Source organism: Sciurus vulgaris (assembly GCF_902686455.1).
Source record: "Sciurus vulgaris genome assembly, chromosome: 11".
NCBI lineage: Eukaryota > Metazoa > Chordata > Mammalia > Rodentia > Sciuridae > Sciurus > Sciurus vulgaris.
Genome location: NC_136472.1, coordinates 119,271,969 through 119,298,627, shown reverse-complemented (window position 1 = coordinate 119,298,627; position 26,659 = coordinate 119,271,969). Strand labels below are relative to the sequence as shown.

The following is a 26,659-nucleotide window of genomic DNA, read 5'->3' as shown; positions in this document are numbered from 1 at the left end:
CATCTCTAGCATTAAATATTAAATAACTAGTCTGGGGCTCATGTCACCTATTTTTATTGTCATCTCTGTGAAATGACTACGAGGAATATTAATTACTGTTGTGAATATTTTGCACTCCTCTAAGAAAGAAACAGGTTCTGGAACTACATCACTTGTCTGAGGGTCATGCTGAGTAAAGAAGAGCTCATCCAAAGGGACACGGAACAGACAGGTAAGGTGGTGTGGGCATCATTTACTTTAATGGCAAGAGGAATGATAGGTGAGATATAAGATGCAAAACCACATCACAGCAGAAGAGATGGTGAAGAGAGCGCTGATTGCCATGGGGAGATTTTTTTGGTTTTTTTTTTTTTTTTTTCTGGAAGGCATCCTCAGGGAGCAAAGACTGCAGGATCCACAGATGACTTCAGGAGAGCATTGGCAGCTTTCACAAGCATGGGCACCATGGAGCCTGTGATGAGGGGAAAGAACTGTCAGGTCCAGGGACAGCCGATGAGAGGAAGACTTTTCTCCTAATGACCCCAAATCCTGACCCCTACTTTATCTTTCCTCAATAATTCTGACTTTTCTCTTCCTCATGCCCACATTCTCCTTTAATCTTCTGTAGTCCCAGAACCATCCAGCAGCAGTGAGATAAAATAAATATCCAAGGAGGAGGTTCTCCGAGTCCAGTCAGGTACTTACTCAGCTGAGTACTGAGAGAGAGAGGAGAGTAAGTATACTTTGTGTCCCTCTAGCAATCCATGCTCCCCATCCATGTTCCTTTTTCTCCTTACTCAGCACTCCCTCTCATTCCTCAAATCAAAGATTCTACCCTCATCCTGCCAAGGAAAGGACTAATGAGAGACCAGAAACTGTCTGGACCAGGATCGGGGGGGAATGACAGTGAGGACTCTTGTGGTCACCCTCTGCCAGGACTAGAGCTGCACATCTGTGAGCTGTTCTCCTGGGAGGGAAGGGAAGGGCCCTGGAATTGGGCTCTCACCTGCTTGGATGTGAATCCAGGATACAGCCTTCCTTTCCAGAAGCTCCCACTCCATCTTCTGGTCCTTACCATGGGTGTGCAGCCAGACCACAGCCAGGACAGTGGCCCAGGCTGAGGAGTCCACATGCTGTACAATAGACAGAGACTTCTCTGAAGACTCCAGGCTTGGGCAGGAAGCCCCTCAAGGACACGCAAGGAGCATCACTCCCTCCTCACTGACCAGCCCCAAACTGCTGCTAGATGGAATTATTTGGTCTCCCTTTCACTTTATCTATCACTTGCAAAGCACAATGACAGGCCATGAACCCCAGGGCAATAGTCTACTGAGTCTCAGGATAGAAAGTTCTTAAGCTTTAAATCCAGCACTGTACTGGAGACCCCTAAACAGGCATGCACAGATTACCCGGCTGTGTAAGATAAACACATGAATGGTGGCTTTATAAAACATCTTTGCTTTTTTCCTCCACATTTTTAATTGGTGCATTATAGTTGTACATAATGGTGGGATTTCTTGTTAAGTATTTGTACACGTAAATGATATAACAATATAAGTTAGCCAACATCATTCCCCATGTTTTAAAGTTTGAATCCTGTTACCCTCCATCAAATGAAGGCCTGAGTTATTATCAATAACCACATTTTTAATCGACAAAAAGTGCTTCATACAGAGGTGAAATAAAGTGCTCAAAGTTAGTATTCCAGCAAATGATTGAGGTGTGACTTATTCTGAATAGTCTGATTCTAATCATACTCCTCAAAAGAAAATCTCATCCATACATCAGAAGACTGCCACCTGTGAGTTTCACCTACTGCTCCTGAAAAACTTCAGGTTGTAGAGTCAGTAGATAAAGGAAATTTCTCATATATATCACAGACTTTAAAATTTGTAAAAAGCTATCGTGTCCTCTTTGACTAGTTTTAATTTAGATCAAATTTTCAGTTCCCTCAATTCTTCCTAAAAAGGGAGGTCATGTAAGAGCAGCAGGAATTCCCATGTGGTTTTCCTGGTTCAAAAACAAAGGTCACAATTATTTTTGAAAAACACATGGAGGGGAATGTTCTTACGATTCTCTGACCTCAGCTCAACAATACTGTGGCAGTTCAGGCTGTACTCTTGCCTCCCCTCTTCCTGTTTCCAGTAAGCTGATTGTAACCTCCATGTGAACTCCTACCAGCTGGCCCATACATTTCTGGTTATTTCTGTTCTAATATCACCAGAAAAAACTTTCTACCTCCACTTCTTAGAAGTTAACTAAGTCTATGGTTCCCCCGTGTTCTGCTTTCTCAGGTGGATCCTGATCTACCCTTTTATGGTTTGGACCTGTAATGTCCCCCAGAGATGTCAAAACTTGTTCTTTGATGCAACAAAGCACTGATGGAGCTTTTAGGAAATGATTGGATAATGAGGGCTCAGACCTCATCAGTAGATTAATTCATTTGATAGATTAATAATTTGAATGGATTACTGGGAGAAGGCAGGACATTTTTGGAAGAAGTAGGTCACTGAGTACTTGCCTGGGACACTATATCTTGCCCCTCGCCACACCACTTCCCCTGCTTTCTCTCTGTTTCCCTCTTGCCATGAACTGAGCAATTTTACTCTACCAAGTCCTTCCTCCATGATACTCTGCCTCACCTCACACCCAAAGGAATGGAGCTTGCTGACCATGGACTAAATCCTCTGAAGCTCTTAGCCTAAATAAATCTTTCCTCCTGTAAATTGCTTGTGTCAGATATTTTTGTTACAGTGAGGAAAGGTGACCAATATACATCCTACTTCTCATTACAAACTTTACTCACTTAAAAATATACCTACTTCATTGTTTTCTTTGAATCTCACCTGGGCAGGGTGTGCAGCAAGCAGGTCTTCCAAACTCACACCTAGGACCTTAGTCAGATCTTTATTCAGATCCCAAGACCCATTTGCCTTTTGGAGGTCAATCAGCTGCATAAGTTCAGTGCCTCTAACCACTTGGAGGGAAAAATAGAAAAAAAGAGATGACAGGATATTATTGAGGCCCCGGACTCTGAGCACGCCTGAAATAGGCTGCAGGATTCAGAGACAGGCTGCTGCAAGATTGCTCTAGAGATAAAGGGGTCAGACAGCACACAGATCTATCTTCAAACAGAATTTGTGAAGGATGAGCAGGAAAATGGGGGCCCAAACAGGATGAAAGCGGAGTTCTGCTGGTTCCAGGCCCAGAAAGCTTATGCAGGTTGAGAGGGGGAAAGGGCTTTGCTTATTTAGAAATCATCCCATTCATCTGCGTGGTAGACTAGAGAATCTACATGGTAGATTAGAGAAGTGAACTAAGACCCATCTCACCTCTATGATCACTTTGCAAGTTGGTCCTGTTGTTGGAAGAATGAGTTATTTTCTTAACCTGGAGAGTCTTTTTGAAATATACATGTTCTGTCTCCTGGTCCTCAAATCTTGCTAAACATCGCCTTCTTCCTAAACACGGCATTTGTGCTATATGTGTGACAGACAAATACTGGTGAGAAAATGGCTTGGAGAGACGCGCACTTGGACCGTAGACCATGGTGATTCATAGACCTATGGGGATGGTAACTGTTCTCCTGATAGTTCATGGTAGCACCAAATGCTGTAACCCATGTGGCCAGAGAAAAAAATAATCACTGTAGCCTGAGTTCTGTTGAAAAGCTGAAAAATACCAATACACACAATGAGCTGACCTTGCTGTCTGCAGTAGGCAAAACTAATGAAGTCTGAGGATGATTTGAGACACACACTCTCCCATCCATATCAGCTACAGTTTCTATCCTAACTGTGCCATTCTTCTCCCATTAGCGCATCACTGAACACACCCTCATCCTCTCAGATCTCTTTCTACTTTCAATTATGTCCTCTCTATCCCTGACACAGGCTAAGCAATCTTTCCTACATCTCTACTTTCATTACAAGAGGCTCCTTCCAACTAAGTCTTAAATGAAAACTCATGTATCCTCCCAAGACATTATTTTCCCTCCATCTCTCTCACTTGGCTGTCGTTCAATGTACTGTACTCCAACTACCCAGCTTGGGCAACTTCTTCAGCCCAGAACAATATTCCTTCACCCTTACTGGTACCTCTCAAATGTCCTTACTACTGTCAGCTCCCAACCTCTTGGTCCTCTCCCATCATCCACTGAGGAATCTGAAAGCCATACAATAGACTCCACTCCATTCCGAGGTCTGCCATCCACTTGAGGGATTTCAGTACCATAGAGACAGCCAGGTGATTGACCTTCTCTTGTGCTCTATTCTCCTCCTTCAGTCCTATCCTCCCAAGTCATGATGGACTTTTTATCACAAAAAATTGTTCTACTTACAAAAATAAATTGAAAAAATATCTTACTTTTAAATATAATACCCACATTTTCCTGTTTGATCTGAATTTTGACTTCATCTGTATCACTTAAGACTTTAATCCTGTTTTGTTTTCCTTTATATCAACTTCCTTCCATCTTTATTCTGTGTTTAATCTACATCTCATGTCCAATTCTAGCAAACCTCTTATCAACATCATAAACTCATATTGGTAATTTCCTTTAATCGCACCTCTCTAGAAAAATCCCAACATTAAAATTAGCCCAACTGTCCATTTACTTCACCCTTATGCCTAAGTTGCTGAAAAGATAAACACAAGTCAAGGTTTTTTTTAGTCATGTGGTCCCACAAAATAAGTTGAGGCCCCAAACTTAACTGGACCCTCAACCCTCCTTCACAGATGTTTCTATTTCTCCCTGGACATTCCATTTTCCAACTACCCCCAGAGACTCCTCCTCATCTTTACCTTTCGTTCAAGTCCTGTGTTCTACCACTTCCAGTCTCAGGTCATTCCAAACATCAGTCATCTGGATAATCATTAGACACCTCATTGTCAAGAAGATAAATCAGCTTTATATTTAAACTACTTGACTATTCAATGATTATGTGCACCTTCTGTATGTCACTGTCCCGTTAGTATTAAATCTGTCTGCCAGTGGGTTATATTCTAGTTCAGTTGAACAGAAAAGCTTAACACTAGGCAGGAATTCTAGATGTAGAGGGCCAGAAAAAGATGTAGCTTAAAATATTTCACAGCAATTTTCTTAAAATACTGGGTTCAGATATTCATGATCCTTAGTCTATAGAAATATGCATGGGATAAAACTCACCTGTAAAGGGCTGACATGACCTAACTACGCCTTTACGAAACACAACTGGACTTGGGATCTGCCTGTAAGACAGGGGCCCCTGCACTGGCTGCTTGAGCTCCTTGTTTATGGCAATGAACGCTGTGAAGGAGCTGATAACTCCAGATTCGATGCTGATCTTCAATATGTCTTTTTTGTCCATTGCTGGGGTCTCATTGAGACCAAGGTCTTTGGTCTGGATGAAGGACTTGGCAGCAAGACGGTGAATAGTGAAGCTGAAAGAAAAAATAGAAATTTCCAGAGAGATGGAGAAAAACACCCACACTCCAGTTACTAGGTGCTCTAAAATTTAGGGATAGCAGAGCAAAGAAAAATTAGAGGAGAGAAAAAAGAACAGAGTGGCATACACAGGAAGAGTGACTTCAAGGACACATTGTAAGCCAGAGTCAAGAGAAGGAATCCAACCAGTAAGAAGGACAGAAAAAAAAAAAAAAAAAAAAAAAAGAAGGAAGGAAGGGAGGGACAGGAAAGAGAAGTGAAGGGAAGGGTGGGAAATCCAGAAAGAAGGGAAAAGAACAGGGAAACTCAATTCTCACTCAGCATCTGGCTTGGATCGTAGAGAAAATGTCAGCTTATCCTCAAATCTTTTGCCCTGGAGCATGTATTTGAGGAATATTTCTCCTGTTGCCTCAGTTTCCTACAAATTGGAGAAGAGAAGTGATGAAAAGAAAAGATCACAGAGAATGCGATCAGAACTGGAGCAGCTCCCTAGCTCAGCATGTTATCATTTCTGAGTAGTAATTAAGTATCCCAGGCCATCAGAGACCTGAAATGATGGGGAAGACAGAGGGCTGGCTCTACCTGGCAGTTATAATCTCTTACTAAAATCCTAATTCATCAATCAGCTTCAATGCAACTGTCAGGGCAGGAGCTACTCTGACCGGAAAAACAAGAACCAGGGTTCACCTTCATCATCCCAGCGAGTCGGGCATAGAGGATCAACCTCTGACCTCTAAAGATGACAGTTGGTTCTGGAGAAAGCATGTTGGCAGACACACCAGGAGGCAGATTCCATCTCAAAGAGATGTCTTCTACTGCAGGCTGTAGGGAGTGCTTCAGGGATCTAAGAACCTGATGGAGGAAAGGAAATAAAATAAACAAATAAAAAAGGATAAGAATAGCTATAATTATCTCAATATTTATCATATATAAGGTGCTCTATGATACATATTATGCCTAATCCTATCTTGGGGTATGGGTATTATTTCTCTTGTATTATGAGGAAGCTAAGGTTGAGAGACTTAACAGCATAAATGTGAATGAAGGATATGCTAGGGAAAGTTGATCCCTGGAGAATGGAACTAGAGAAGACATGGCAGCAACTGGGAAAGAGGAGCTTAGAAATAGAAGCAGAGACAGCTTCTCCTTGTGCATGCTGATAATGGAATATCAATTTACCACTAAAAGAAGTCCTGAAGCACAGACCCGGAATCATAAACATGACAGCCAAAGCTCTTAGTTTCTGTCTGGGCACTTAAATACAAAACCTGAAACTCTTTCAGGTATTTTTTTTTTTCTTTTTGGTGGTGCTGAGGATCAAACCCAGGGGCCTCATGCAGGCCAAGCAAGCACTCTGCCACTGAGTTACATCCCCAGCTCAAGCCCTTTCAGAATCCTGTCTCCAAGCTTCCAGCTACTAGGGTCAGTTGCCATTCTCTAAAGTGGAAACATTTGCTGTAAGGCCCAAAGCAGCTCCTATAAGAATATAGTCCAAGCCTTGGGGATTTGGAAAAATGCACGCGAGAGGCAAGCTAGGCTCCTGCCCTTGCAGCAGTGTCCCCCCACCCCATGTTGCATACTTGGTCTGGATTGCCCACCTCTGGACACATGACTTGCCCCTCACCTTGAACTGCATCCTGTCCTTGCCTGTTATGAACTCTGAAGTGCCCCCTGACACTCGGGCAATGCTTTTTATTAAGCTGGTGGAGGCACCTTCTCCAATGCCAAATGAGAAACATCTGCAATTGTAAACGAATGGAGGTCAGACACAGGAACTTATAAAATTTAAACTTAATGTTGAAAACTAAATGATGAGATAGAGTACTTCCTTGAGCAAAGTTGTTATAGCAGCCATTAATTGAGCATATTGTACATTTGGGGAAATTAATAGTATGATTGCATCATCCTGAGTCTCCTCAGAGACAGGGTTGTGTTTCATTTCACACATGAAAAACAGGGACCCTAAGAATTTAAGAAATCTGTGCAAGATCACGTCGTTTGTAAATGGTATACTTGGCATTGGAATACTGCTATGACTGACTGCAAGATTCCCCTAGCAAACCAAGGAAAAGCTAAAAACTCTTATCAGTGCCTGATTGGTACTGTTAAGGCATGGTGTTGGTCCTGAAAGGCTTAGAGTGTGGAAGCATGCCTCCTGCTCTTAAGAAAAATGTTCTCATCCAGATGTAGCCCCCGTGTACTGACTGAAAGGATTCCTCACTTCAATTTGGTTTCCCAAATAAAGCTGTATATAAACAGACAATGCCTTAGTAATACTAATATAAGCCTTATAAAAAGCAGGAATGAGGGTTTTCATTGTAAACTAATACACTGGAGTGTAGCCTTGTGTGCTAGTCTTTTGACATGGGTTTGAGTGAGTCATCCTCAAGTGGCATCAGCATTAGGATAAATGCTCTGAAATTGTGAGAATAAGGACCAGATATGGAATTGCAGTGACTTAACTGGGGTCATTCTCCAAATGGATCACATCCCACCAGTCTCTTTATGACCTCACCTTTAAATTTACATTATGATCTTTAAACTCTAGCCCATATTATATGGTGCAAATATGCATAATTTTAAATGTTTTTATTCATAAAAACTAAACTAAAAAAACCTAGAACTCACTAAAATGATTCATATGGATGATAATAAAAATAATAACTGCAACAGAGAAAGTATATATAGTACCTATTTTGTGGCAAGGATAATTCCTGATTTGTTTGTATAATATAGTTTTATTCTTTCAAGTCTTACAGTAAACCTACAAGGTAAGTACTACTATAAGTATTGCCATTTTCAGGTAAAGAAACCATTACTTAGAGATATTAGTTGATTTTTCCAAATATCTAGCAAGACGAAGAACCAGAACTTAAACATGTAGCTTCATATATGCGTGAATTAAAACTTCCCATGTCTGTTCTGATCCCAGCAATGCTAGAATGATTTGTTTCAGGCCAGTGGAGAAGCTATGCACAATATTTTAAATAATTTAATTGAAAGCAGTAAAGACAAGACAATTGAGTCAATTGTGTACAAAGACTTTAAGAAACTAAGAGCCAAGACCTAGAAGAAAAGGGGAAGCCAAGAGCAAAGAGCCTGACACCTGAGATCCATTTACCCTTTGAGGAAAGTGTCAAGTTTAAAACGGATGGTTGAAGTGAGAAGAAAAGGCAGCAACTGAGGCTTCCAACGGTGTGTCTGAAAACCTCTCAGCTTTTTGAATAGAACCCTATGGGACTACATCCAAGACACAGGAGAATTAGAAATAGACTGGCCATCACCATTACTGAAGTTAATTAGATCATAATTGGATCAAGATTTTCTGCTTGTAGCCTACATATCCATTGGAGCAAAGTAAAACCTGCTGGAGGGAGGATATAATTTAGAGGACTAAAGAGTTTCTATGAACATTTATATAAAATATATGATAACTAAAGGAATACAGAAAATCTGTAATATGGGGAAATTAAACAATGTGCTTGTGAATAACATAAGATTAAAAAGGAAATCTCCATGCCCTTGAATAGATGAATGAATAAAGAAACTGTTGTATATATACACAATGGAATATTAGTCATAAAGAAGAATAAAATTATGGCACTTGCAGGTAAATGGATGGAGTTGGAGAATGTCATGCTAAGTGAGATAATCCCCAAAAAACTAAAGGCCAAATGTTTTCTCCAATTAGTGGATGCTGATACATAATGGGGGCGGTGGGAGCGGGGCAGCAGGGAGGAGAAGGAAGAATGGAGGAACTTTGGATTATATAGAGGGAAATGAGGTGAGAGGAGGGAGCAAAAGGAAGGAAAGATGGTGGAATAAGAAAGACATCATTTCCCTATGTACACGTATGATTACACAGATGCTGTGACTCTATATCATGTACAATCAGAGAAATGAGAAGTTGTACTCCAGAAAAAACCCTATCACTCAACCAGATCCTGTGCACAATAATGAAGAAACACATGATAAGTGCTGAAAATCAGATAAGAACGAAGGGATGAGCACCTTGAGCAAGAACCCATGACAAAAACTACTTTACTACTAAGTGTCGTTGTTATCCTCATGGACAGTATCACAGATGTTGTAAGAAACTGAATCCTCCAAAAAACAGATGATATTGAGATTCCCGAGAGACTCAAAGAGAAAAGTTATCTTGCCTCTGGTTTTCCATTTGAGAAAATGCAATATGGTGTATTCACAGTTATATGATAAAAGAATAATAATAAAATGTATTTTTACATGTTAAAAATTATTTAAAAAAGGAAATCTTCATAAAAATTAGAAAATATTCTCAAGAGTTGCAAATAAGAAATGATGAGTCCAAATTCAGAATTTAACTACAGATACACTTATATTTACAGTTTTAAAAACTTGAATTAGAAACAAAAAGGAGGTCTCAAAATCAAGTATCTGAACATCTATCTCAAGATGTTAGAAAAGGAAGACCGAATAAACCAAAGTATTTTAAATGAAAGAAAATGATGAAGAGAGGAACAGAAAATAATGAAATAAAAATTCATACAATAGAGAGGGTACAAAAAAATAGTGATCTATGGAAGACCATGAAATTGATAAACTATGTGAAAAAAATAGACAAGGTATAAATGACTAACATCAGAAATGAAAAGGTAGCAGTATCATTGCAGACTTACAACATTATGTGACACTGTAAGGTGATATCTGTAGAATATGTATTGCAAAGAATTAAAATTTTAGTTAAAATATTCAAATTCTAATAAAAATAAGGACACAAAAAATGAATTAATTAAAAAATCATAAAAATCATTCCCCCAAATTTCCAGTTCCAGTTGTTCACTGTAAGTTCTAATAAACATTTAAGAAAAAAATCTTTTATGGAATAAAAAAAATAGGCAACTTTTGCAGCTTATTGTATTATGCTAATAAGATTTTAATATCAAAGTATGGCAAGATTTTATAAGGAAAAAATACATACCATTATTTTCATGAAAATACATTAAAAATGCTATGCAATTATGAGCGAACTGAATCCAAAAATATATGACAAAGTACATCAAATTCATTTGGGTTTATTCCAGAAAAGGAAGATTGATCTAACTTTTAAAAATAATCATTACAATTCACAAGTTGAAAGAATAAGGAATAAAAATCAGACACTTCAGAGATGCATAAAATGTATTAGATGAAATTCAGCAATATTAATTATTCAAACAACCAAAAAAAAAAAAAAAGAACACTGAAAACAAGAATAAAAGGGAATTTCCTTAGTATGCTTATTGATAATTATAAAACAGGAACTAAAATCCACTAAAGTTAAGAAGATGGTGTTGAACAGGTTCCCTTTGAAGTCCAAAATAAGGTATGGATGTCAGTTATGACATTCTATTCAGTTCTGTATTCAAGTTCCTCTCCAGGGAAATTCAGAAAGAAAGAGATATAAAAGTAGATATAAAGAAACTGAAAGGGGAAAAATTAAACCAAGATTATTTATAAACATGATTATCCAAAGAACAGTTAGAAAGCTGCAGTACACCATTAGAATTAATATCTATATGAAGCAAGGTCATTATATAAAGTCAATGTAAGAAACACATACTATCGAAATCAATTTCTATAATGAAATAAACATCTAGTCAATAAAAATATGAAAAAATACTACTTAAAATAGTATTAAACACCTAAGGAAAAAGAACTAATGAAAAATAAATGAAGACCTCTATGCAGAGAATTAATAAACTATTACAGATGTATTTTGAATATATTGTAAGATTATGGAAATGAGCAAATTCACTGATTTTGTGGAAAATTAGGTTTCTTATCATGGAGGAAAGTAGACATAAACATGGAGTTTGGGAAAAAGAGAAAGAATGCTATGTTGTTGCACTGGAAATTTGGGCATCAGTAAAAATTTCAGATTTTTTTTTTTTTTTAATATTTGCCACTTCTGTTCCCTGAAATACCTAGAATCAGTACCAGCCCAATAGTCAGAAGCAAAGGCAGCACTCAATGCTGCTTTCTACCTATGATTCTGACTGAAAGGAACAGGGCTTCTTGGGATAGGCTTGACTGCAGGCCTGGGAAGGGACAGGTCAGTCTGCACAATCTGGGTGGAAAGAGAGGAAATATTCAAACATCAAAGAGACATGTGGAAAAGACATGGGGGTGCATGAAAAGGGGTCCCATTGCCCCAATCTGGAAAATTTGAGAATCTAAAAGGATGATGATAGTTATGCCACTTAAATCACTGAAAAATAATGGAAGAAGTCAAGAATACCTATTGATACAACAAAAGGAAGGAAGGCAGGATAAGAGAGAGAGAAACAAATGCTCTTCTTTACAGTAGGATGCCCACTAATGAATTTGGAAAAGCTGACAGTATAAGTTATCATAGCTCAGTGGCAGAGCAACTGTTAGCATGTGCAGGGCCCTGGATTCAATCCCATCACTGCTTTGGGAAAAAAAAAAAAAAAAAAAAAAAACTTGCTATCACTGATAGTAATGACAATTTTTGAAGTAACAAATTTGAGTAAATGTTTGTGGAAAGCAACATGTTTACTAAATTTAAAACGTATCTGGCAGAAAGTACACTTTAACTAACTCGTCAAAGGTAACATCACCAGTCCCAATGTTACTTTTGCAATATTTCTGCCAAAAATACTCAGTATTACCTAAACATGAATCAAAACAAATAAATACAAACTGCAATTCTACTAAATATCTGTGTAGTTCTCTTCAAAATGTCAATGCCATGAAGATAATTAAAAACTGAGGAATTATTCCAGTAAAGAAGACAAAAGAATCAACATAACTAAATAAAATATTTCTTCTTGGATTTGTTTCTAAAACAGAAACAAAATATATAAATCAAATTATTAGAAAACTGGCAAATATGGTTTATGGTGGAATATGATATCACCTCAAGGCTAAACGTTCTAAATTAAGTCGTTCTATAGTGGCCATTTAGGAGAATGTTCTTTTTTGTGTGTGAAAGGTGAATGCATATGCATTTACTCTGGTAGGTCATTATGCTATGGGGAACTCGCTCTCAATTGTTTCAGAAAAGAATTCATAGAAAATTACATTGTTTAATCGTGTGTTATTAATCGTGTGTGTATGAATATGTGACGACAACAAATCACCCCATTACATATAATTATAATGCATCTCGATAAAAAATAAGAAAAAAAATTAAATGACATAGGTGAAGAAATGCGGTAAAAGGCTGACAATTGGAAGACCTAGGTGAAGGACATGTTCCTGTTCTATTCTTGCAATTTCTCCATAGGTTTAAATCTATAAATAAATTACTGGAAACAAATATTTTGAGAAATCAGAAAGTACCAAAATAAAGGGAAAATATCCATCATCCTCCTTTATCTACAAGTTTTCTATCTGCAGATTCAGTCACCAGAAGATGAAAAAAAAATTTAATTGTGTCTGTACTGAACAGGTACAGACCATTTTTTTTTCTGTTATTATTCCCTAAGCAACTAAGTAGAGCAACAATTTACACAGCATTTGCATTGTAGTAGATATGAGTAATCTAGAGATAGTTAAAAGTTTATGGGAGAATATATGTATGTTTTATGCAATTACTATGTCATTTATGTTAGGGGTTGAACATTTACTGATTTTAGTAACTCAGTGTTGTTATGGAACCAGTGCTGCACAGATAACTCAGGGACAAATGTACCTTGTAAATAGAGTGGAAAACTCAGCATAGTAAATACTAAATCTTCCAAAAATTGACTTTAAAAAGTCAGTGCAAGTCTAATCACTATCTGAGACTTTTTTTTTTTTTTTTTTTTTTTTTGGCAAAAATTGACAAGGTAATACTAAACTATAAATACAAGGACCTAAGTATAACTAAGACAACCTTGAAAATGAACAAGGTAGAGAACTTACTGGAAATCAAGATTAAACATAAAGCTACATTAATTTAAATGGTGTAATACTGGCACATGTCTAGATAAATGGACCACAGAAGGGACAGGAAATCCAGAAACAGTCCATACAGGTACAGATGTTTACTTGTGGAAACAGGGCATGTCCATCAATGAGATAAATGCAAAATTTCCACAAATGGAAAAAAAAAATGATGTTTACATGAGAAAAATAAAACACGACCTGCTATATTACACAGTGCACAAACATAAATCACAGATATGTTCCTTATTTAAATATGAAAGAAAAATAACAAAACATAAAAAGAACAAAAGAAAATAACTTCATTATGTTGGATGGGAAAGGACTTTAAATAACACACACATACACACACACACACACACACACACACACACAGGGAAAAAACACTAATCAGAAAGAAAAAGACTAAATAATCAAATTATATTAAGAATAACCATCACTCAAAAGATAGAACTTTGAGAGTAAAAACGTAGCTATATAGTGAGAAGACATATTTTTGGAACATATAATCAACAATGTGCTTGCATTCAGACCATAAAAGGAACTAGATTAGTAAGAAAGTAATCTAACATGCAGTATAACATTTAAAAAAAAAAAAAAAAACTAAAAAACTAATAAAGGAACTTGAAGCTCTATCACAAAAGGGGAAAACTGAATGACCAGTGCAGATGAAATTATGCAGGAAGTTGAGCCAGTGGGAAAATGTACACTAAAACTATAACAGGATATCATTTCACACACAAAAAACAATGGCTAAATTTTAAAGAGATCAATGATTCTAAGTTTTGGATAGAAAATGAAGCAATTGAAAACGTCTGTGAAGATGTTGTGAATTAAATGACTATAGCCATTTGGAAACAGTCTGACATTTCCCCCAAATTCTGCAACTCTGTCTACTCAAAGAAATATATACGTATATAAACATGCATATCCACTCTTCCTTCCATATCCATGGGGGATTGGTTTCAAAATCCCAAGTGGAAACAAACCCCAGATATAATACTTAAGTCCCTTGTATAAAATGGTATAGTATTTTCATGTATCCTACACATATCCTCCTATATAATTTAAATCATCTTTTGATTAATTATAATACCTAATACAATACAAATATTACTTTAAAAATTGATTCCACAGATATGGAACTTGTAGATATGGAGAGTCAATTATAAACATGTGGGTGAAAAAATGCAAATACAAGAATAAAAATGTTTACAGCAGCATTACCTTGAACAACCCAAGCCAAAGTCCATCACCATTTGAATCAAGAGAAACTATGCTATGGTTATTCCATGGAATAATGTTCACTAGTCAAAATTAACTATGGCTACAGGCAACATATGTTTGCATCTCAACATCCTGTAGAATGCAAGAAGAAAATATCATACTATACCATTCACTTATTTTAAACTGAAAACAAGGAGACACAACCCATGGAATTACAAGTCAGGAGAGCTACAGGTGGGCTGTGAGTGAGAACAGACGTGAGGGAAGGGGAGAGGGAGAAGTTAGATACCATTCTAGCTCCAGACCTGTGCGAGGGCCACTCCCTGTGCTCATTGTGATAGTTCATCAAGCTGGATCACAGTGATTTGTGTGGTCTCCTGTTTCACTTTGTTAAAGATGTTTAGAATAAAGAAAAACATACTAATCAAATCTTTCGTCTACGATGACTCAGGAAAATAAGGGACAACGCGTTTTCTATGTTGTCGATGTTAATTGGGAAACTACTATTTGTTTCTGTAGAGGAAAATAAACTTTCAGCTGGTAGGAATACAATTTTAGGATGGTTAATTCCTCTGCAGGCAGTGTCCACACTGGAATCATGGGGCTGAAGGTTTCGTGTGGCACTACTGGGGTCTGGCAATCCCAGTGGAAAGTACATTCAGTTCGTACCTGTGTTTCTTGCTGTTAGACTGAACTTCTTTAATTACAGTAAATGTTTCAGCAACTTCTCCATCTGTGAAGACAAAAAGCTGTATAAAGAAAGAAAACACACATCAATCCTCAATTTCATTGTAAGTAATCAGCAGTTGTCCTTAAAAACCCCAATTGTTTCATTCCAGAGACTAAAAGTCATGCAGTCCCCCTGTTCCCTGTCACTGTCACCATGTCCTCACAGGACTGCTGAAAGCATGGGAATCTCGGGCTCCTGCACATACTGTCTTCCGTCAGAGGCTTCTGGGCATTCCACAAAGGCAGTTCCACTGTCCACCAGATTGGGCGGAGGGAGAAGAAAAATACCTCGGGTCTTGGTTTCTCTTTATTATAAGATAGAGTCTTCCAATTACACACCATATTTTAAAACTCCTGCAGTGAAGCTCAGGGACACTGATTCTTTCATTTTCTCTGTGTCCTTCTGTTAGGTCTGCTCCAATTCCTACCTGCAGGGGGTGACCTGGGATGGAGGGCTTCCTGTAAATGCTCTGAAGTGGGGCCAAGATCTCAGTGCCCCCTAGGTCTTCTCCCATGAGCTTAATTCTTTCCACAGCCTCCTCCATTGTTTGCTGAGTGTACTTCACACTCTTCCTGAGAGAAACAAAAGTACCCAGTTGCATGGTGGCAACTCCATATTGCCTGCTGCTAAGAAATCCCACTCAAATACAAATACACCTGAAATCCCCAAAACCCAGGTCGATCCTGCAGTAACATAACAGTGGACCACCTCATGCTTTGAATATAGCCCTTGCTGCTCTGCCACTGAGGATTATTTTTAAATGGACATGTTTTCTTTTCCTCTTTTCCTTCTCCCCTTCCCTAACCTGGGGAGGGAGGAGACTAGTTTCCTGTCCTAGGCTGGGAGTTATCACACACAATAGGAACAAAGTAACTCAGGCTTCAGGAAGGGCTCCAGAAGATCTAAGAAATGGCTATCTCCCCAATTAACAAGTGAATCACAATCATCAGGGAACACCTAGAGTGAAATTCTTAAAATTTCTGTTCTCCCTGAGGGGCAGAATCGCAGTCTGTGGAACAGGAGACTCCTAGCTTTCCTCTGCTAGCAAAGGAATAAAACTTTTCCTTTTCTCAAAACCATGTCCTCATTATTGAATTGGTCTTAGGAACAAGGAACGAGCTTTTGATAATAGTAATTCCTTTACAATATAGTTCCTCCCTTTAAAGTATTTATTTTCTTTCCTTTTGAGAGACTTACGGAAAAAATTCTTTATAGGAAGATCCAAATTGATAGATGTTGAAATAACAACCTATAGGCAAACTCTTCAGCAGCAGAATCAGTGTTTCCTGAAGGGAAGAGGGGATGAGGAGAGAGTGAGAGGGACTTCTCAGACCCTGCCAAGCCAACTCCTGGGGCTCCAGGTTGTCACCCTGGTTTCATGCCACATTATCTTCCAAGAGTGGTCATGCCAGCTGCTGCTCAGATAGAGAACAGCCCTACACCTCCAAAGGGACCACACTTGAACTCCTCAGAGTCATTCTCACTTGTCTGCCTGACTCAGGAAAAGGAACTGGATTTACCTTGGCTGCCTCTATGCGTGACTGAGAGCGGTCCTGGTTATTCATGGGGCACTGCATACTTCCTGAGCAGTCCATCAGGAAGACAAATTCTCCACAGGTCACAGATGCCTCATCTTCAGGAATGTCTGGATAGAAACTCACCATGACAGAAGGCTCTCCCATTAAACTATCTATGCAAAAAGAATAAAGATCCTGTGAGGAAAGAAAGGAACCCAAGAACCTTAAAGTCCCCAAGAATTAATTGTAGTGAACTCAATAGAAGATAGGAAAAACTCAAAAATATACAACCCTGTGCTTCATCCTTATTCATTCCCTTCTTACAAAGGGATCAAAGTGAGTTATAAACATATAAAAGATAAAGAAATAGATCAGTTATCAAAGAGAAGAGAGAGGGTAGAGGTTAGTAGGCACAAATAATAGTTATAATAGTGCACTAGTGTGAAGTACTCATTGATGCTACCCACAAGAAAGGGAAACCTTGGGAATCATGGTGAACTAAAATAGCTTCATACAAACAACGGTGTGAGGAGACAGGAGGAGACCACTCTTTATGGGTATGATGTCAAAGTCATAGTGGTGATTTCACTTTGAGATGTGAATGAAAATTCATGCTGGAGTTGAAACATCAGTTTTGAGATGGAAATAAAATGTGAATGGCTGGGTTATATTGCCTCCAGTTTTAAAGTTCAGAGAGTATAAGAGGATACAGAATTGCATACTATTATCCTATTTTTATAAACTGATTCCAGAATGGTAGAATTAGATGCTTAGTAATCCTGGGATTCAGCATGACCATGAGACCCATTTCAGTTTCATCTCTTTATCATGGGATACTTCACTAATCAAACAGGCTAGATAGTGTAGTGGGTTTCACTCAAAAGCATTTGATAGAAGATTGGTTGAAAAAAATGAGATTTACACAATCCAGACATCTGGGTGTATAATGCAGCATTGTTTTGATGGGTAAGGTAGATTTCTTTCTGTAATGAGAGACACCTGGGTGTTGTGGGACTGGTACTGTCCTGAGAAGTCAGAAAGGTTGAACAAGAATGATGGACATAGTACATAGGAACTCTTCAGAACACTGCCAGATACATGGTGGGCACTGAATGTATATTAGCTACTATAATACTTTCAGCTTCATTCAGATTATCTTTAGCTCCATCAATCTTTGCTTCCTTGTTTTCAAACAAGGTATTTCAAATGTTAGTTCTGCCACTTGCTATCTCCAGTTTCCTCATCTGAAAATCAAGATAAGAATACCTACTTAATATGATTGTTTTGTTGGCTAAGTGATACAATAACCTTAAGGAACTTAGTTGATGGCTTAACTCACATAACCTCTTAGTAATAATTGCATAAAATTATTTTAAAATATTACAATCATTTTGTTAAATCTGAAACTTAATTCTAAAAATTATATTCTTAATATAGTTAACAAACCCATCCTAAGTTAAAAAAAATAATGTATTGTGTTTTCCTCTTATACTGATATGCTTCATGTGGCACAATACTGAAAGTTTTTACTGAGTCAGGCTTCCCCTCAAGGTTTTCATTTGTATCTTTGTATGTGTGTGAACATCAAGTCAATTGACCCAAAAATATGACCAAGAAGAGGCACCTGCTGCAAGGAATTCATAAGACTGATAAGCACTTCTCCTTTCATTCTCTATGACATGCACAACTAGTCACAGGGAGCATCTGAGAAAATCTACATGGGAACAAGGAAATATCTTGAGAGGAAAGAGAAATCTTATTCCTTATCTTTAAGATCCGACACTATGAAAATATAGTTTAAAATAGTCCTAGGTAAAGACCAGGTTGCTGGTAGAATATTTCCTGGGCACTTAAGAAGGAGCTCACCAATAGGAAAAGAAAGGTAACTAATATACAAAGACAGAGTGTGCAGCTTCAGGGGAAAGGAACTGGTTATAGCAAACATTTTCGCAGTTGGAAGGTCCTCAGTGATCTCAGCGTGGAAAGCTGGTTCTATGGAAAAAAGGTTGGACAAGTGCCCCAAAAGTGCCAGTTCTATGGAAAAGCTGGTTCTATGGAAAAAAGGTTGGACAAGTGCCCCAAAAGTGCCAGTTTGCAAGCTTAAGCATGAAGCAACCATGGCCACACATCAGCAGTGAGAGCCTGGGAAGGCTTGTGGATGCTGACTCCAGGAAACTGTCCTCATAGCAGTTTTAGTCACAGAAGCAAATGCCTCGTCCCAACCTTGTCACTGTGAATGTGTCTGTCCCCAAGGATGCCTCCATTCCACTCATGTGGAAAAGGTTGCTGAGTGGCAGTATCTCTTCTGCCATGATTTATGGAAGCAGCAGGGAAGGCCAAAGAAACAGACTGACTCAGGTTATTTCACTTTAGTTATTAAAAAAACCCACATAAGTATTCAGGAATATTTAGAAAGAAGGGGGGAAAAATACTCAGTAAGAAACCCAGTTTACTAATTTATAAAATGGAGTGTTAGAAATTAAGAAACCAGTGGGCTGGGAATATAGCTCAGTTGGTTGAGTGTTTGCCTCCCAAGCACAAGGCCCTGGGTTCAAATCCCCAGTACCACAAAAAAAAAAAAAAAAAAAAAAGAAAAGAAAAAAATTAAGAAACCAAGGCAAGGCATGTTAAAAGTATTTGGAGAGGGACACTATTGATTATTGTAAAAGATAAAAAAATAAAGACCATAGACCTTTCCACTTAAAATGATTAAAATGTTAAAATTTAATTTATATTTATCAAAATGAAATAATAAATAAGTGCAGGTGATAGTATATGTAGTTGTGGTCGATTAACCAATAAGGTATTTGTTTAATTTTAAAAAGAAATCAAAAATTCAATTTTGTGTTAATCTGATCACAGTCTCCACTTGTGTACATCTTGTCTTTTTCAATGTTTCTAATACATATGGTATGATATACTGGTAATCTATCAATAGGGCTTAATTTTCTTATACTTACACTTTCTTGGAGGTCTTTTTTCCAAATGATTTCAGTGTGTCAACGTACATTATTTTAGTAGCTGCATAATAACTGATCAAGTTGCTGAAAACATGGTATATTGAGACAAAGTAACACATTGTGGTTTTTTTAACTGATCCTTGATATTACTAACATTATTATTTATTATTAAAACATACCCAGTGCATTATATTTTACTTATATTTATATATACTTCCTCTGGTGAGATTGCAAAGATAGGAATTAGCACAAAGGTCATTTATTTTCGCCTATGACATGGTTTGGATGTGACGCATCCCCATGTGTCTCATACATTGTCTGATGTATGAGACAATACAAGAAGGTTTAAAGGACAAAGGACTGCGTTATGAGAGCCTTAACCCAAACAGTGAATTAATCCCCTTATGTAATTAACTGAGTGGTAACTGGAAGCAGGTAGGGTGTGACTAGAGGAGGTGGACATTCTGTATGTGCCTTTGGAGTATATATTTTGTATCTGTCAAGTAAAGTCTGTCTCTCTGTTTCCTGATCAACATGTGAGTGGCTTCCCTCTGCCACACTCTTCTGCCAAGATGTTCGTCCTTACGTTGAGCCTGGAGGAGCGGACTGTCTGGGTACTGAGACCTCTGAAACCTTGAGAATCCTAATAAACTTTTCCTCCTCTAAAACTGTTCTTGTCGGGTCTTTTAGTCACAACAATGAAAAAGCTGACTATGCCACACCTATATGAACAGATTTCTCTCAAAAAATATAAAAACAAATTATTTTTCAACGATCTATAATAGTGTCACTCACCATACTTTTTGAAAAATTAGGCATTATTGAATTTGGAAATCTTTCAGGTTTGAAAAGGAAAAATGTCACATCATTATTTGTGTTTGCATCTCTCTTAAAACTGATGATTGCCACATGTATATAACTGACTGTTTTCTGTTGTGAATTTATCTGTTTATACCATTTTACCCAGCTCTCTAATGATCTACTTAAACTTGCCTATAAGGCAACACCATAGGAACCCCCAAGACTGACCACTTTGCATGCTGAAGTGAAGCTCTTTCAGTATTTCAAATTGATATGTTCACCTGCTACTGAGAAAAGGGAATGGAAGTGAGGATATTTCACAGTGATTCCAAGGTAGACAGACACCTCCCAGAAGGTAAAGACAAAGGGAGAAAGAAAATACCTGGCTTCTTTTCAGGCATCCCCATCTCTACAGATACTCGGGGGCTGTGCACTTCACTGTAGTAAATCAGGAGTTCCACGTCCCTGTCAAACTTGTGTCCTTCAGCCAAGGAAACCTGAGTTAGGGACCAGCAAGGAAACCAGGTTAGAACCATCACCCTTTGCTGCCTGGAGTTGAGGTCAGAACTGAGGGCCACAGGCTTCCATCACCAGTGAGCATGACCAGGAGCAGAGAGGAGAATCAAGAGAAGACTGAGGACATTAATCCTGGGTGAGGAGGAAGCACAGTGCACCTCCCTCTGGGTTAACAGGGAAAGGGAAGGACCAACAGGAAGGGTTGGGCAAAGTCAAGACCCAAGGCCTAGGGTCCTGGCAACAATAGTCCTCTCCTACTGATTACCTGGGCAGAAGTCTTATCATCTGCAAGGAACTCAACAGCACCTAAGGGGCAGTTGGAGTGGACCCTCTGGATGCCACGCTGGGACCTGGTGGTGGCAACCATGCTGAGTGTACAGGAAAGGTCTTCCAAAGGCACTGCAGGAGTTTTCATATCAAGGCAACTGTCCACAGGCCGTCCTATAAAAAGTGACCTTTGTTCAGTTTCCCTTGCCAACACTTTTTAGCACCCCCATAAATAAAAAGGGAATTCCCTATTATGCCACCACTATTATTCAAAGGGGAGAGGTACTCACCAGAGAGATGGTATCTAGGGTTCAGGATGGCTGGGAGCACATAGCGCAGGGCCCCATCTGCTTCCAGGGGCAGCTCCTGCACATACATCAAGGTGAGCTCCACCTTTGAACCAGGCTGGAGGTTCCCCACATTACAACAGAAGACATCTCTGGAGTATGAGTCCTCCTCCAATAAGTAGGCCTGGTGACCCTGGGATATGGCACTCTCATAGTTGTGTCGGGCCTAAAGAAAATAGGAGGGATAAAAAAGAAAGGTAACATCAAATGAAAAGACAGGACTGCAGAAAACAAAGACTGTTAAAGAGGCAAAGAGATATGTCTTCTCAAACTCACAGCTATAGTATGAATGCCTCTAATTGATCTCTCCTAAATGATTTCAGGAAATCAGCATTTAGAAGTAAGTGGAGGGAAAAGAATCCAACACCAGTGCTTTATGTGAAGGTGCATTTGAATGAGATCTTAAGGAGTGCACATTAATCATTAAAGTAAAAGGAAGGGAGAAGATACCCATCCCCAGTACCTCCATCTTGTCCTGTAATTCTGCCACAATTTTCTTCCCATCCACCAAGGCCTCAAAGCTATAGACAGCAGAGTCTTCATCCATGGGGAACACAAAAGAGGTCTCCAAAGGGACTTTCTCCTCATTCTCGTAGTTTAAGGTTGCAGACACGCCAGCCACAAACTCATGGATGGACAAGGTCACAGAAATGCTCTTCAGTGCCACTGTGGATAGATCGGGGTTCAAGGGTTCAGCAATTTGTAATAGAAGGCTTCCTGCTGGCCAGGAATTGAGCTAGCTATCAAGGACACACTAATACGTAAGAGTTGGAAATCAGGCTTACCTGGCTTCTTTTGGAGAGTGATTAGGCCATAGGCGCCCTCCATTCTGACACAGTGTACTGAGGAAAAGACACATCATGAGCAGAGAGACATGTAGGGAGATATGCATGTACATTACGGGCTTCTCTCTGGCCTAAAAATTCATTCAGGAGTTTAGGGTTTGTTCTAGAAATAAACATGGAGGAGAGAAGGGGACAAAGAATCCTATAGCTAGGCACCTTTTAAATGACATCCCCAGGTGTGGAGGCTGTAATATTCCAACTAAACAGGAAGTCCCTGAAAAAGCTTGAGGCTGCTTCAAACATCAATATGAAGTATGGAAAAGTGGGTTTAATATTCCACTCCTTAAGCATAGGTGAATAGGTGTTATAACCATAACCCTTCTTGGTAGTCTTTTTCTAAAATAAGAACAATCATACCTTCAAATCACATATGAACTTTATATATGACCTTCCCACAGTAGGACCTGGCTCATAGATGGATTTTTATTTTATGCACATTGGCATATACTTTATTATTACTTTTACTTTTACATTATACAGATTAGTGGGATTCATTGTGTTATATTTATAAATGAATATAATTTGATAAATATCATTTTTCATTACCTTTTCTTCCTTCCCTCTCCCTCCTTCTGATCCATTTGCTCTACTCTACTAGTTTCTGTTTTATTATTATTACTTTAGTTCATTATATATATTTATATTATATATACATTGCATATGTTCATGTTCATACATGGTCATTATTTGACAGATTCATACCCTAGTACTTCCCCATGCCTCCCTTTCTCCCTCCCTCCCTCTTGACCCACTTCCTGTACTTTATTAGTCTCTCTTCTATTGTTGTTTGGTTCTTTTTTTTTTTAGTTTATTTTTTCCTTCTCTAGCTTTCACTTTTTTATTTATTTTATTTGTTCTTTTAGTTATACATGGCAGCAGAGTTTATTTTGATGAATTTATACAGACGTGGGATACATCTTACTCTAATTAGGATCACAGTCTTGTGGATGTGCATGTTGTGCAGATTCTCTGTGGTGTATTCTTATATGTACGTAGACATTTTTAACAAGACTCCTACAGCTTGAGAAATAAAACTGAATAAGTAGGTAGCATAATGACTTTTAATCAATGGGGACAGATATCAGCATTGTTGCTATTGTCATTAGTAGTATTGTTCAATGTCTCTGCTTTTTTTTTTTTTTGTTAGAGCTTTATAGTTATACATCGTAGTTGGGTTTATCCGGACAAACTCATACACTTTGGATCATGCTATTCAGAGACCAGCATCATCTTATGTCAGGTACCTTTTGATTTTCCTCATGGGGCTCAGAATTGAAACTAACTACTATTTATTATCTAGTTCAAATTATATATATGTATTAATAATTCATATATGTGAATATATATATATATATATATATATACACACATTTTTCTGTATTTTAAATCAGGTTGTCCTATACATATTTCTCAAACTCTCAGACTAATAATATGTAATCTTGGACAAATATTGCATGTGATATGATAATAAAAAAGACAGGTTTTATGTATGCAGGTTATGATTTACATGATGATTCTTTCATCCAGGGAAACCATAGGTGGGTTTGATCCTAGTGCTGGCCCCCTGGGCCACTGGAAATCTCTTGGTCCATTATGCATCCGATCATGCTCTAGCATGCCTCTCCATATTCTGACACAGGGTAACCTGGGATGCTAGCTCTATGACCAGCAAGAATTTTCCCTGAAAACAGGCTTGAGGAGTTCAAATGGCATTGCCTGGAGAACAGAGCGAACTGAAGAACAATGACATACATGTGATTATCCAGAGCCTCAGGGACAGATGAATATATAGAACCCCAACCTTCCCTGAGGGGCCTGCAGGTCAGAAAATACAAGTTCTTTTGAGAAGGATAGATTCTCTTCTGGAACAATCCCACACCAAGGATTCTGAAAATTTTGGAAGGACTATTTATAGGCCCATCATGTCCATCCGAATTACAATTTACAACACACCTTGGGATTGAGGATGTAGCTCAGCAGATGAGCTCTTATCTAACTTGTGCAAGACCCTGGGTTGGATCCATAGCACAATAAAAACAATTAGAAAGAGAGAGAGAGAGAAAGAGAGGGAGAAAGAGAGAAAAAGAGAAATCTCCCAACCCAACGCAATATCCATGCTGATCATTTGTGCTCTATCTCTTGTGTTTCCTATGCACCTACCTCCCCCACCCCCACACACAAATGCACAGCAATAATCCAGGTTCATCATTCCAAATCTGTTATTTCACACAATTGGATAAAAACTATACATTGTAAAACAGCTCATATTCTGACAGCCACGCAGAGGACAGTATTAGATCAGAGCACAGGTGTGCACACTGAGGAAAAGGGTTTCTAGGATGACCCTTGAGTGGGAAGTGTGGAAGAGGCTGGACTGGGACAGGGAGGAACATCTAACAACACCCGCAGGAAGCTTAGGGCAGTAGATTCACATAGGAGCAAAACAGCTCAAGGACTGTGCAAGGAAATTCGAGCTCTCGGCTGTTCAATTCTCACCCAGTGGCTGGGAGAAGTCAGGTGGACTAGGGTCCCCTGCAAATAAATAGTCTTTATTTATGGATTCTAAGTCCAGAACAAATCCCTCAATGAGGCAAAGTGCTATGTTCACACTCTCCCCACCTTTCCCAATACAAACAGATTTAGTTTAGGTCAGAATAAGTTCCAATTCTCAGGATGGCATTTCAGAAAGGTGGCTACCAATTCCTAGGCCAAAGATTGATCATGGCAACTTGTTGGGACTAATGACACGTTAACTAACTCAGGCTGACTTCTTACTCCCTGGCGAGTGAGCAAGATCAAGGCTCAAAGGCGGTTTCAAAGGCTAATGACGATAAATTGGGCCACTGTCAGGGATTGGTTAACAAGAGTTCTGCGAAAGTGATCAGCTCGTGCTTGCCATATAGTCCTATGGGACCTCACCTGCGTGAACCCCCTGTGCCTTACTGACCTTTAAGCTGATTGGTTCTCACCTAGCCTCCACCCTACATAAAAGCTGTGCGAGTTCCCAATAAGCCAGTTCCTGCTCTGACTGGTCTCCCTGACACGTCTGATTGTCCTCCACCCAGAGGGCTGGAAGCCGGTGGTCAGCCGGCCCTACCTATCCTGGTCTGACCTTGTTGGGGAGTGTCCCCTTCCCTTGTCGCTGGTCAAGAAGAGCATGGTATGCCTTTACGCCATGTACAAACAGAGAAACAACATGTATCCCATTTGTTTACAATAAAAAAAAAAAAAAAAAAGTAGAGCAAGGGGGCTTAAGACCCTGACAGCAACTGACCAAGGTCAAAGTTTTGGATCTGAAGCAGCTGGGAGGAGAGAGAACTTCTCTCTCAGCCAGGGAGCTCTGTCTGGACTGGACATTAGAGATGCAAGAGTCTGACCCAGAACCAGTCAGAGGTAGGCAGGGAGAAGAGGAGCAGGAGAGCCCAGTGGACCACACCCTAACAGCCTGTTACAGGAAGAAGTGGAGAACCTGGGCTGCAGCCAGGAAGAGGTTTGGGCTGCAGCCAGGAGGAGATTTGGACTGCTGAGTGGGACTTGCTCAGAAACAGAGAGTGATTTAATCTTTAAATTTTCAGTCCTAGATTCTCAGTGCCCAGGTTTTTACGCAAAGGGGCAGCAGCAGTCTCAATTCCTACATAGATGGGCCTAGGAGCTGCAATGATTGAGTTGGGTGGAAACTTAAAGCCTCATTTCCACAACACAAACTTACACAAAACTGAGAAAACATCACTTATCCCAGAGAAAAAGCAGGCAAAAGCAAGAAGTAGAGGGATGGAGAGAGAGACAAGGAAAGGAAAAAGACAGTAGGAAGGGAGATGTGAAGATTATCAGAAGATGGCTAAATCCCCCCTCCAGCCTGCCCCCAAGAATCCCCTAAACAACCCAACTTGCAGAAATCCTGGGGATACACACCAGTGCTAAGTTCCACGCCCCTGGGCTTGTGGCTAGAACAGGCATCAACAGATCTAAGGACAGGGGAAAGGGAGGCAGAATGGGAGGCTCTCAGGCTTCAGATGCAGGACTGGGATTCTGCCCCACTGCAGGTCGCAGGGTCACCTACCTTCTCCCGAAGTTCCCAGAGCTCTGAACTGCTGCAAAGTGAAAGCAAGTGCACTTAAATTTCCCCGGAAACCC

The 26,659-nt window shown here is 39.1% G+C and overlaps 1 protein-coding gene across 1 annotated transcript; it reads right to left on the bottom strand.

Annotated features, from left to right (window-relative positions):
- Positions 1-217: 217 nt before the first annotated feature.
- VWA5A (von Willebrand factor A domain containing 5A) lies at positions 218-26,659 on the bottom strand. The gene is made up of 18 exons (XM_079104503.1): positions 26,586-26,659; positions 22,466-22,522; positions 22,144-22,346; positions 21,624-21,846; positions 21,332-21,507; positions 20,933-21,047; positions 16,793-16,962; positions 16,470-16,558; positions 15,700-15,844; positions 15,212-15,291; positions 7,029-7,143; positions 6,092-6,256; positions 5,722-5,822; positions 5,147-5,400; positions 3,312-3,458; positions 2,826-2,956; positions 986-1,112; positions 218-451 (listed from the first exon to the last, which is right to left on the bottom strand). Exons 2-18 carry the CDS (start codon positions 22,506-22,508, stop codon positions 372-374), a joined length of 2,364 nt encoding a protein of 787 aa, XP_078960629.1. The 5' UTR covers positions 22,509-22,522; positions 26,586-26,659; the 3' UTR covers positions 218-371.

Coding starts and splice junctions, on each gene's coding strand:
- VWA5A (XM_079104503.1), bottom strand. CDS start 22,508: ATGGAGGGCGCCTATGGCCTAATCACTCTCCAAAAGAAGCCAG. Junction 15,845..16,469: donor TCCTATAAAGAATTTTTTCC/GTAAGTCTCTCA, acceptor TGTTTCTCTCAG/GAAGAGTGTGAAGTACACTC. Junction 2,957..3,311: donor CTTGCAAAGTGATCATAGAG/GTGAGATGGGTC, acceptor TTTCCCTCCAAG/TGGTTAGAGGCACTGAACTT.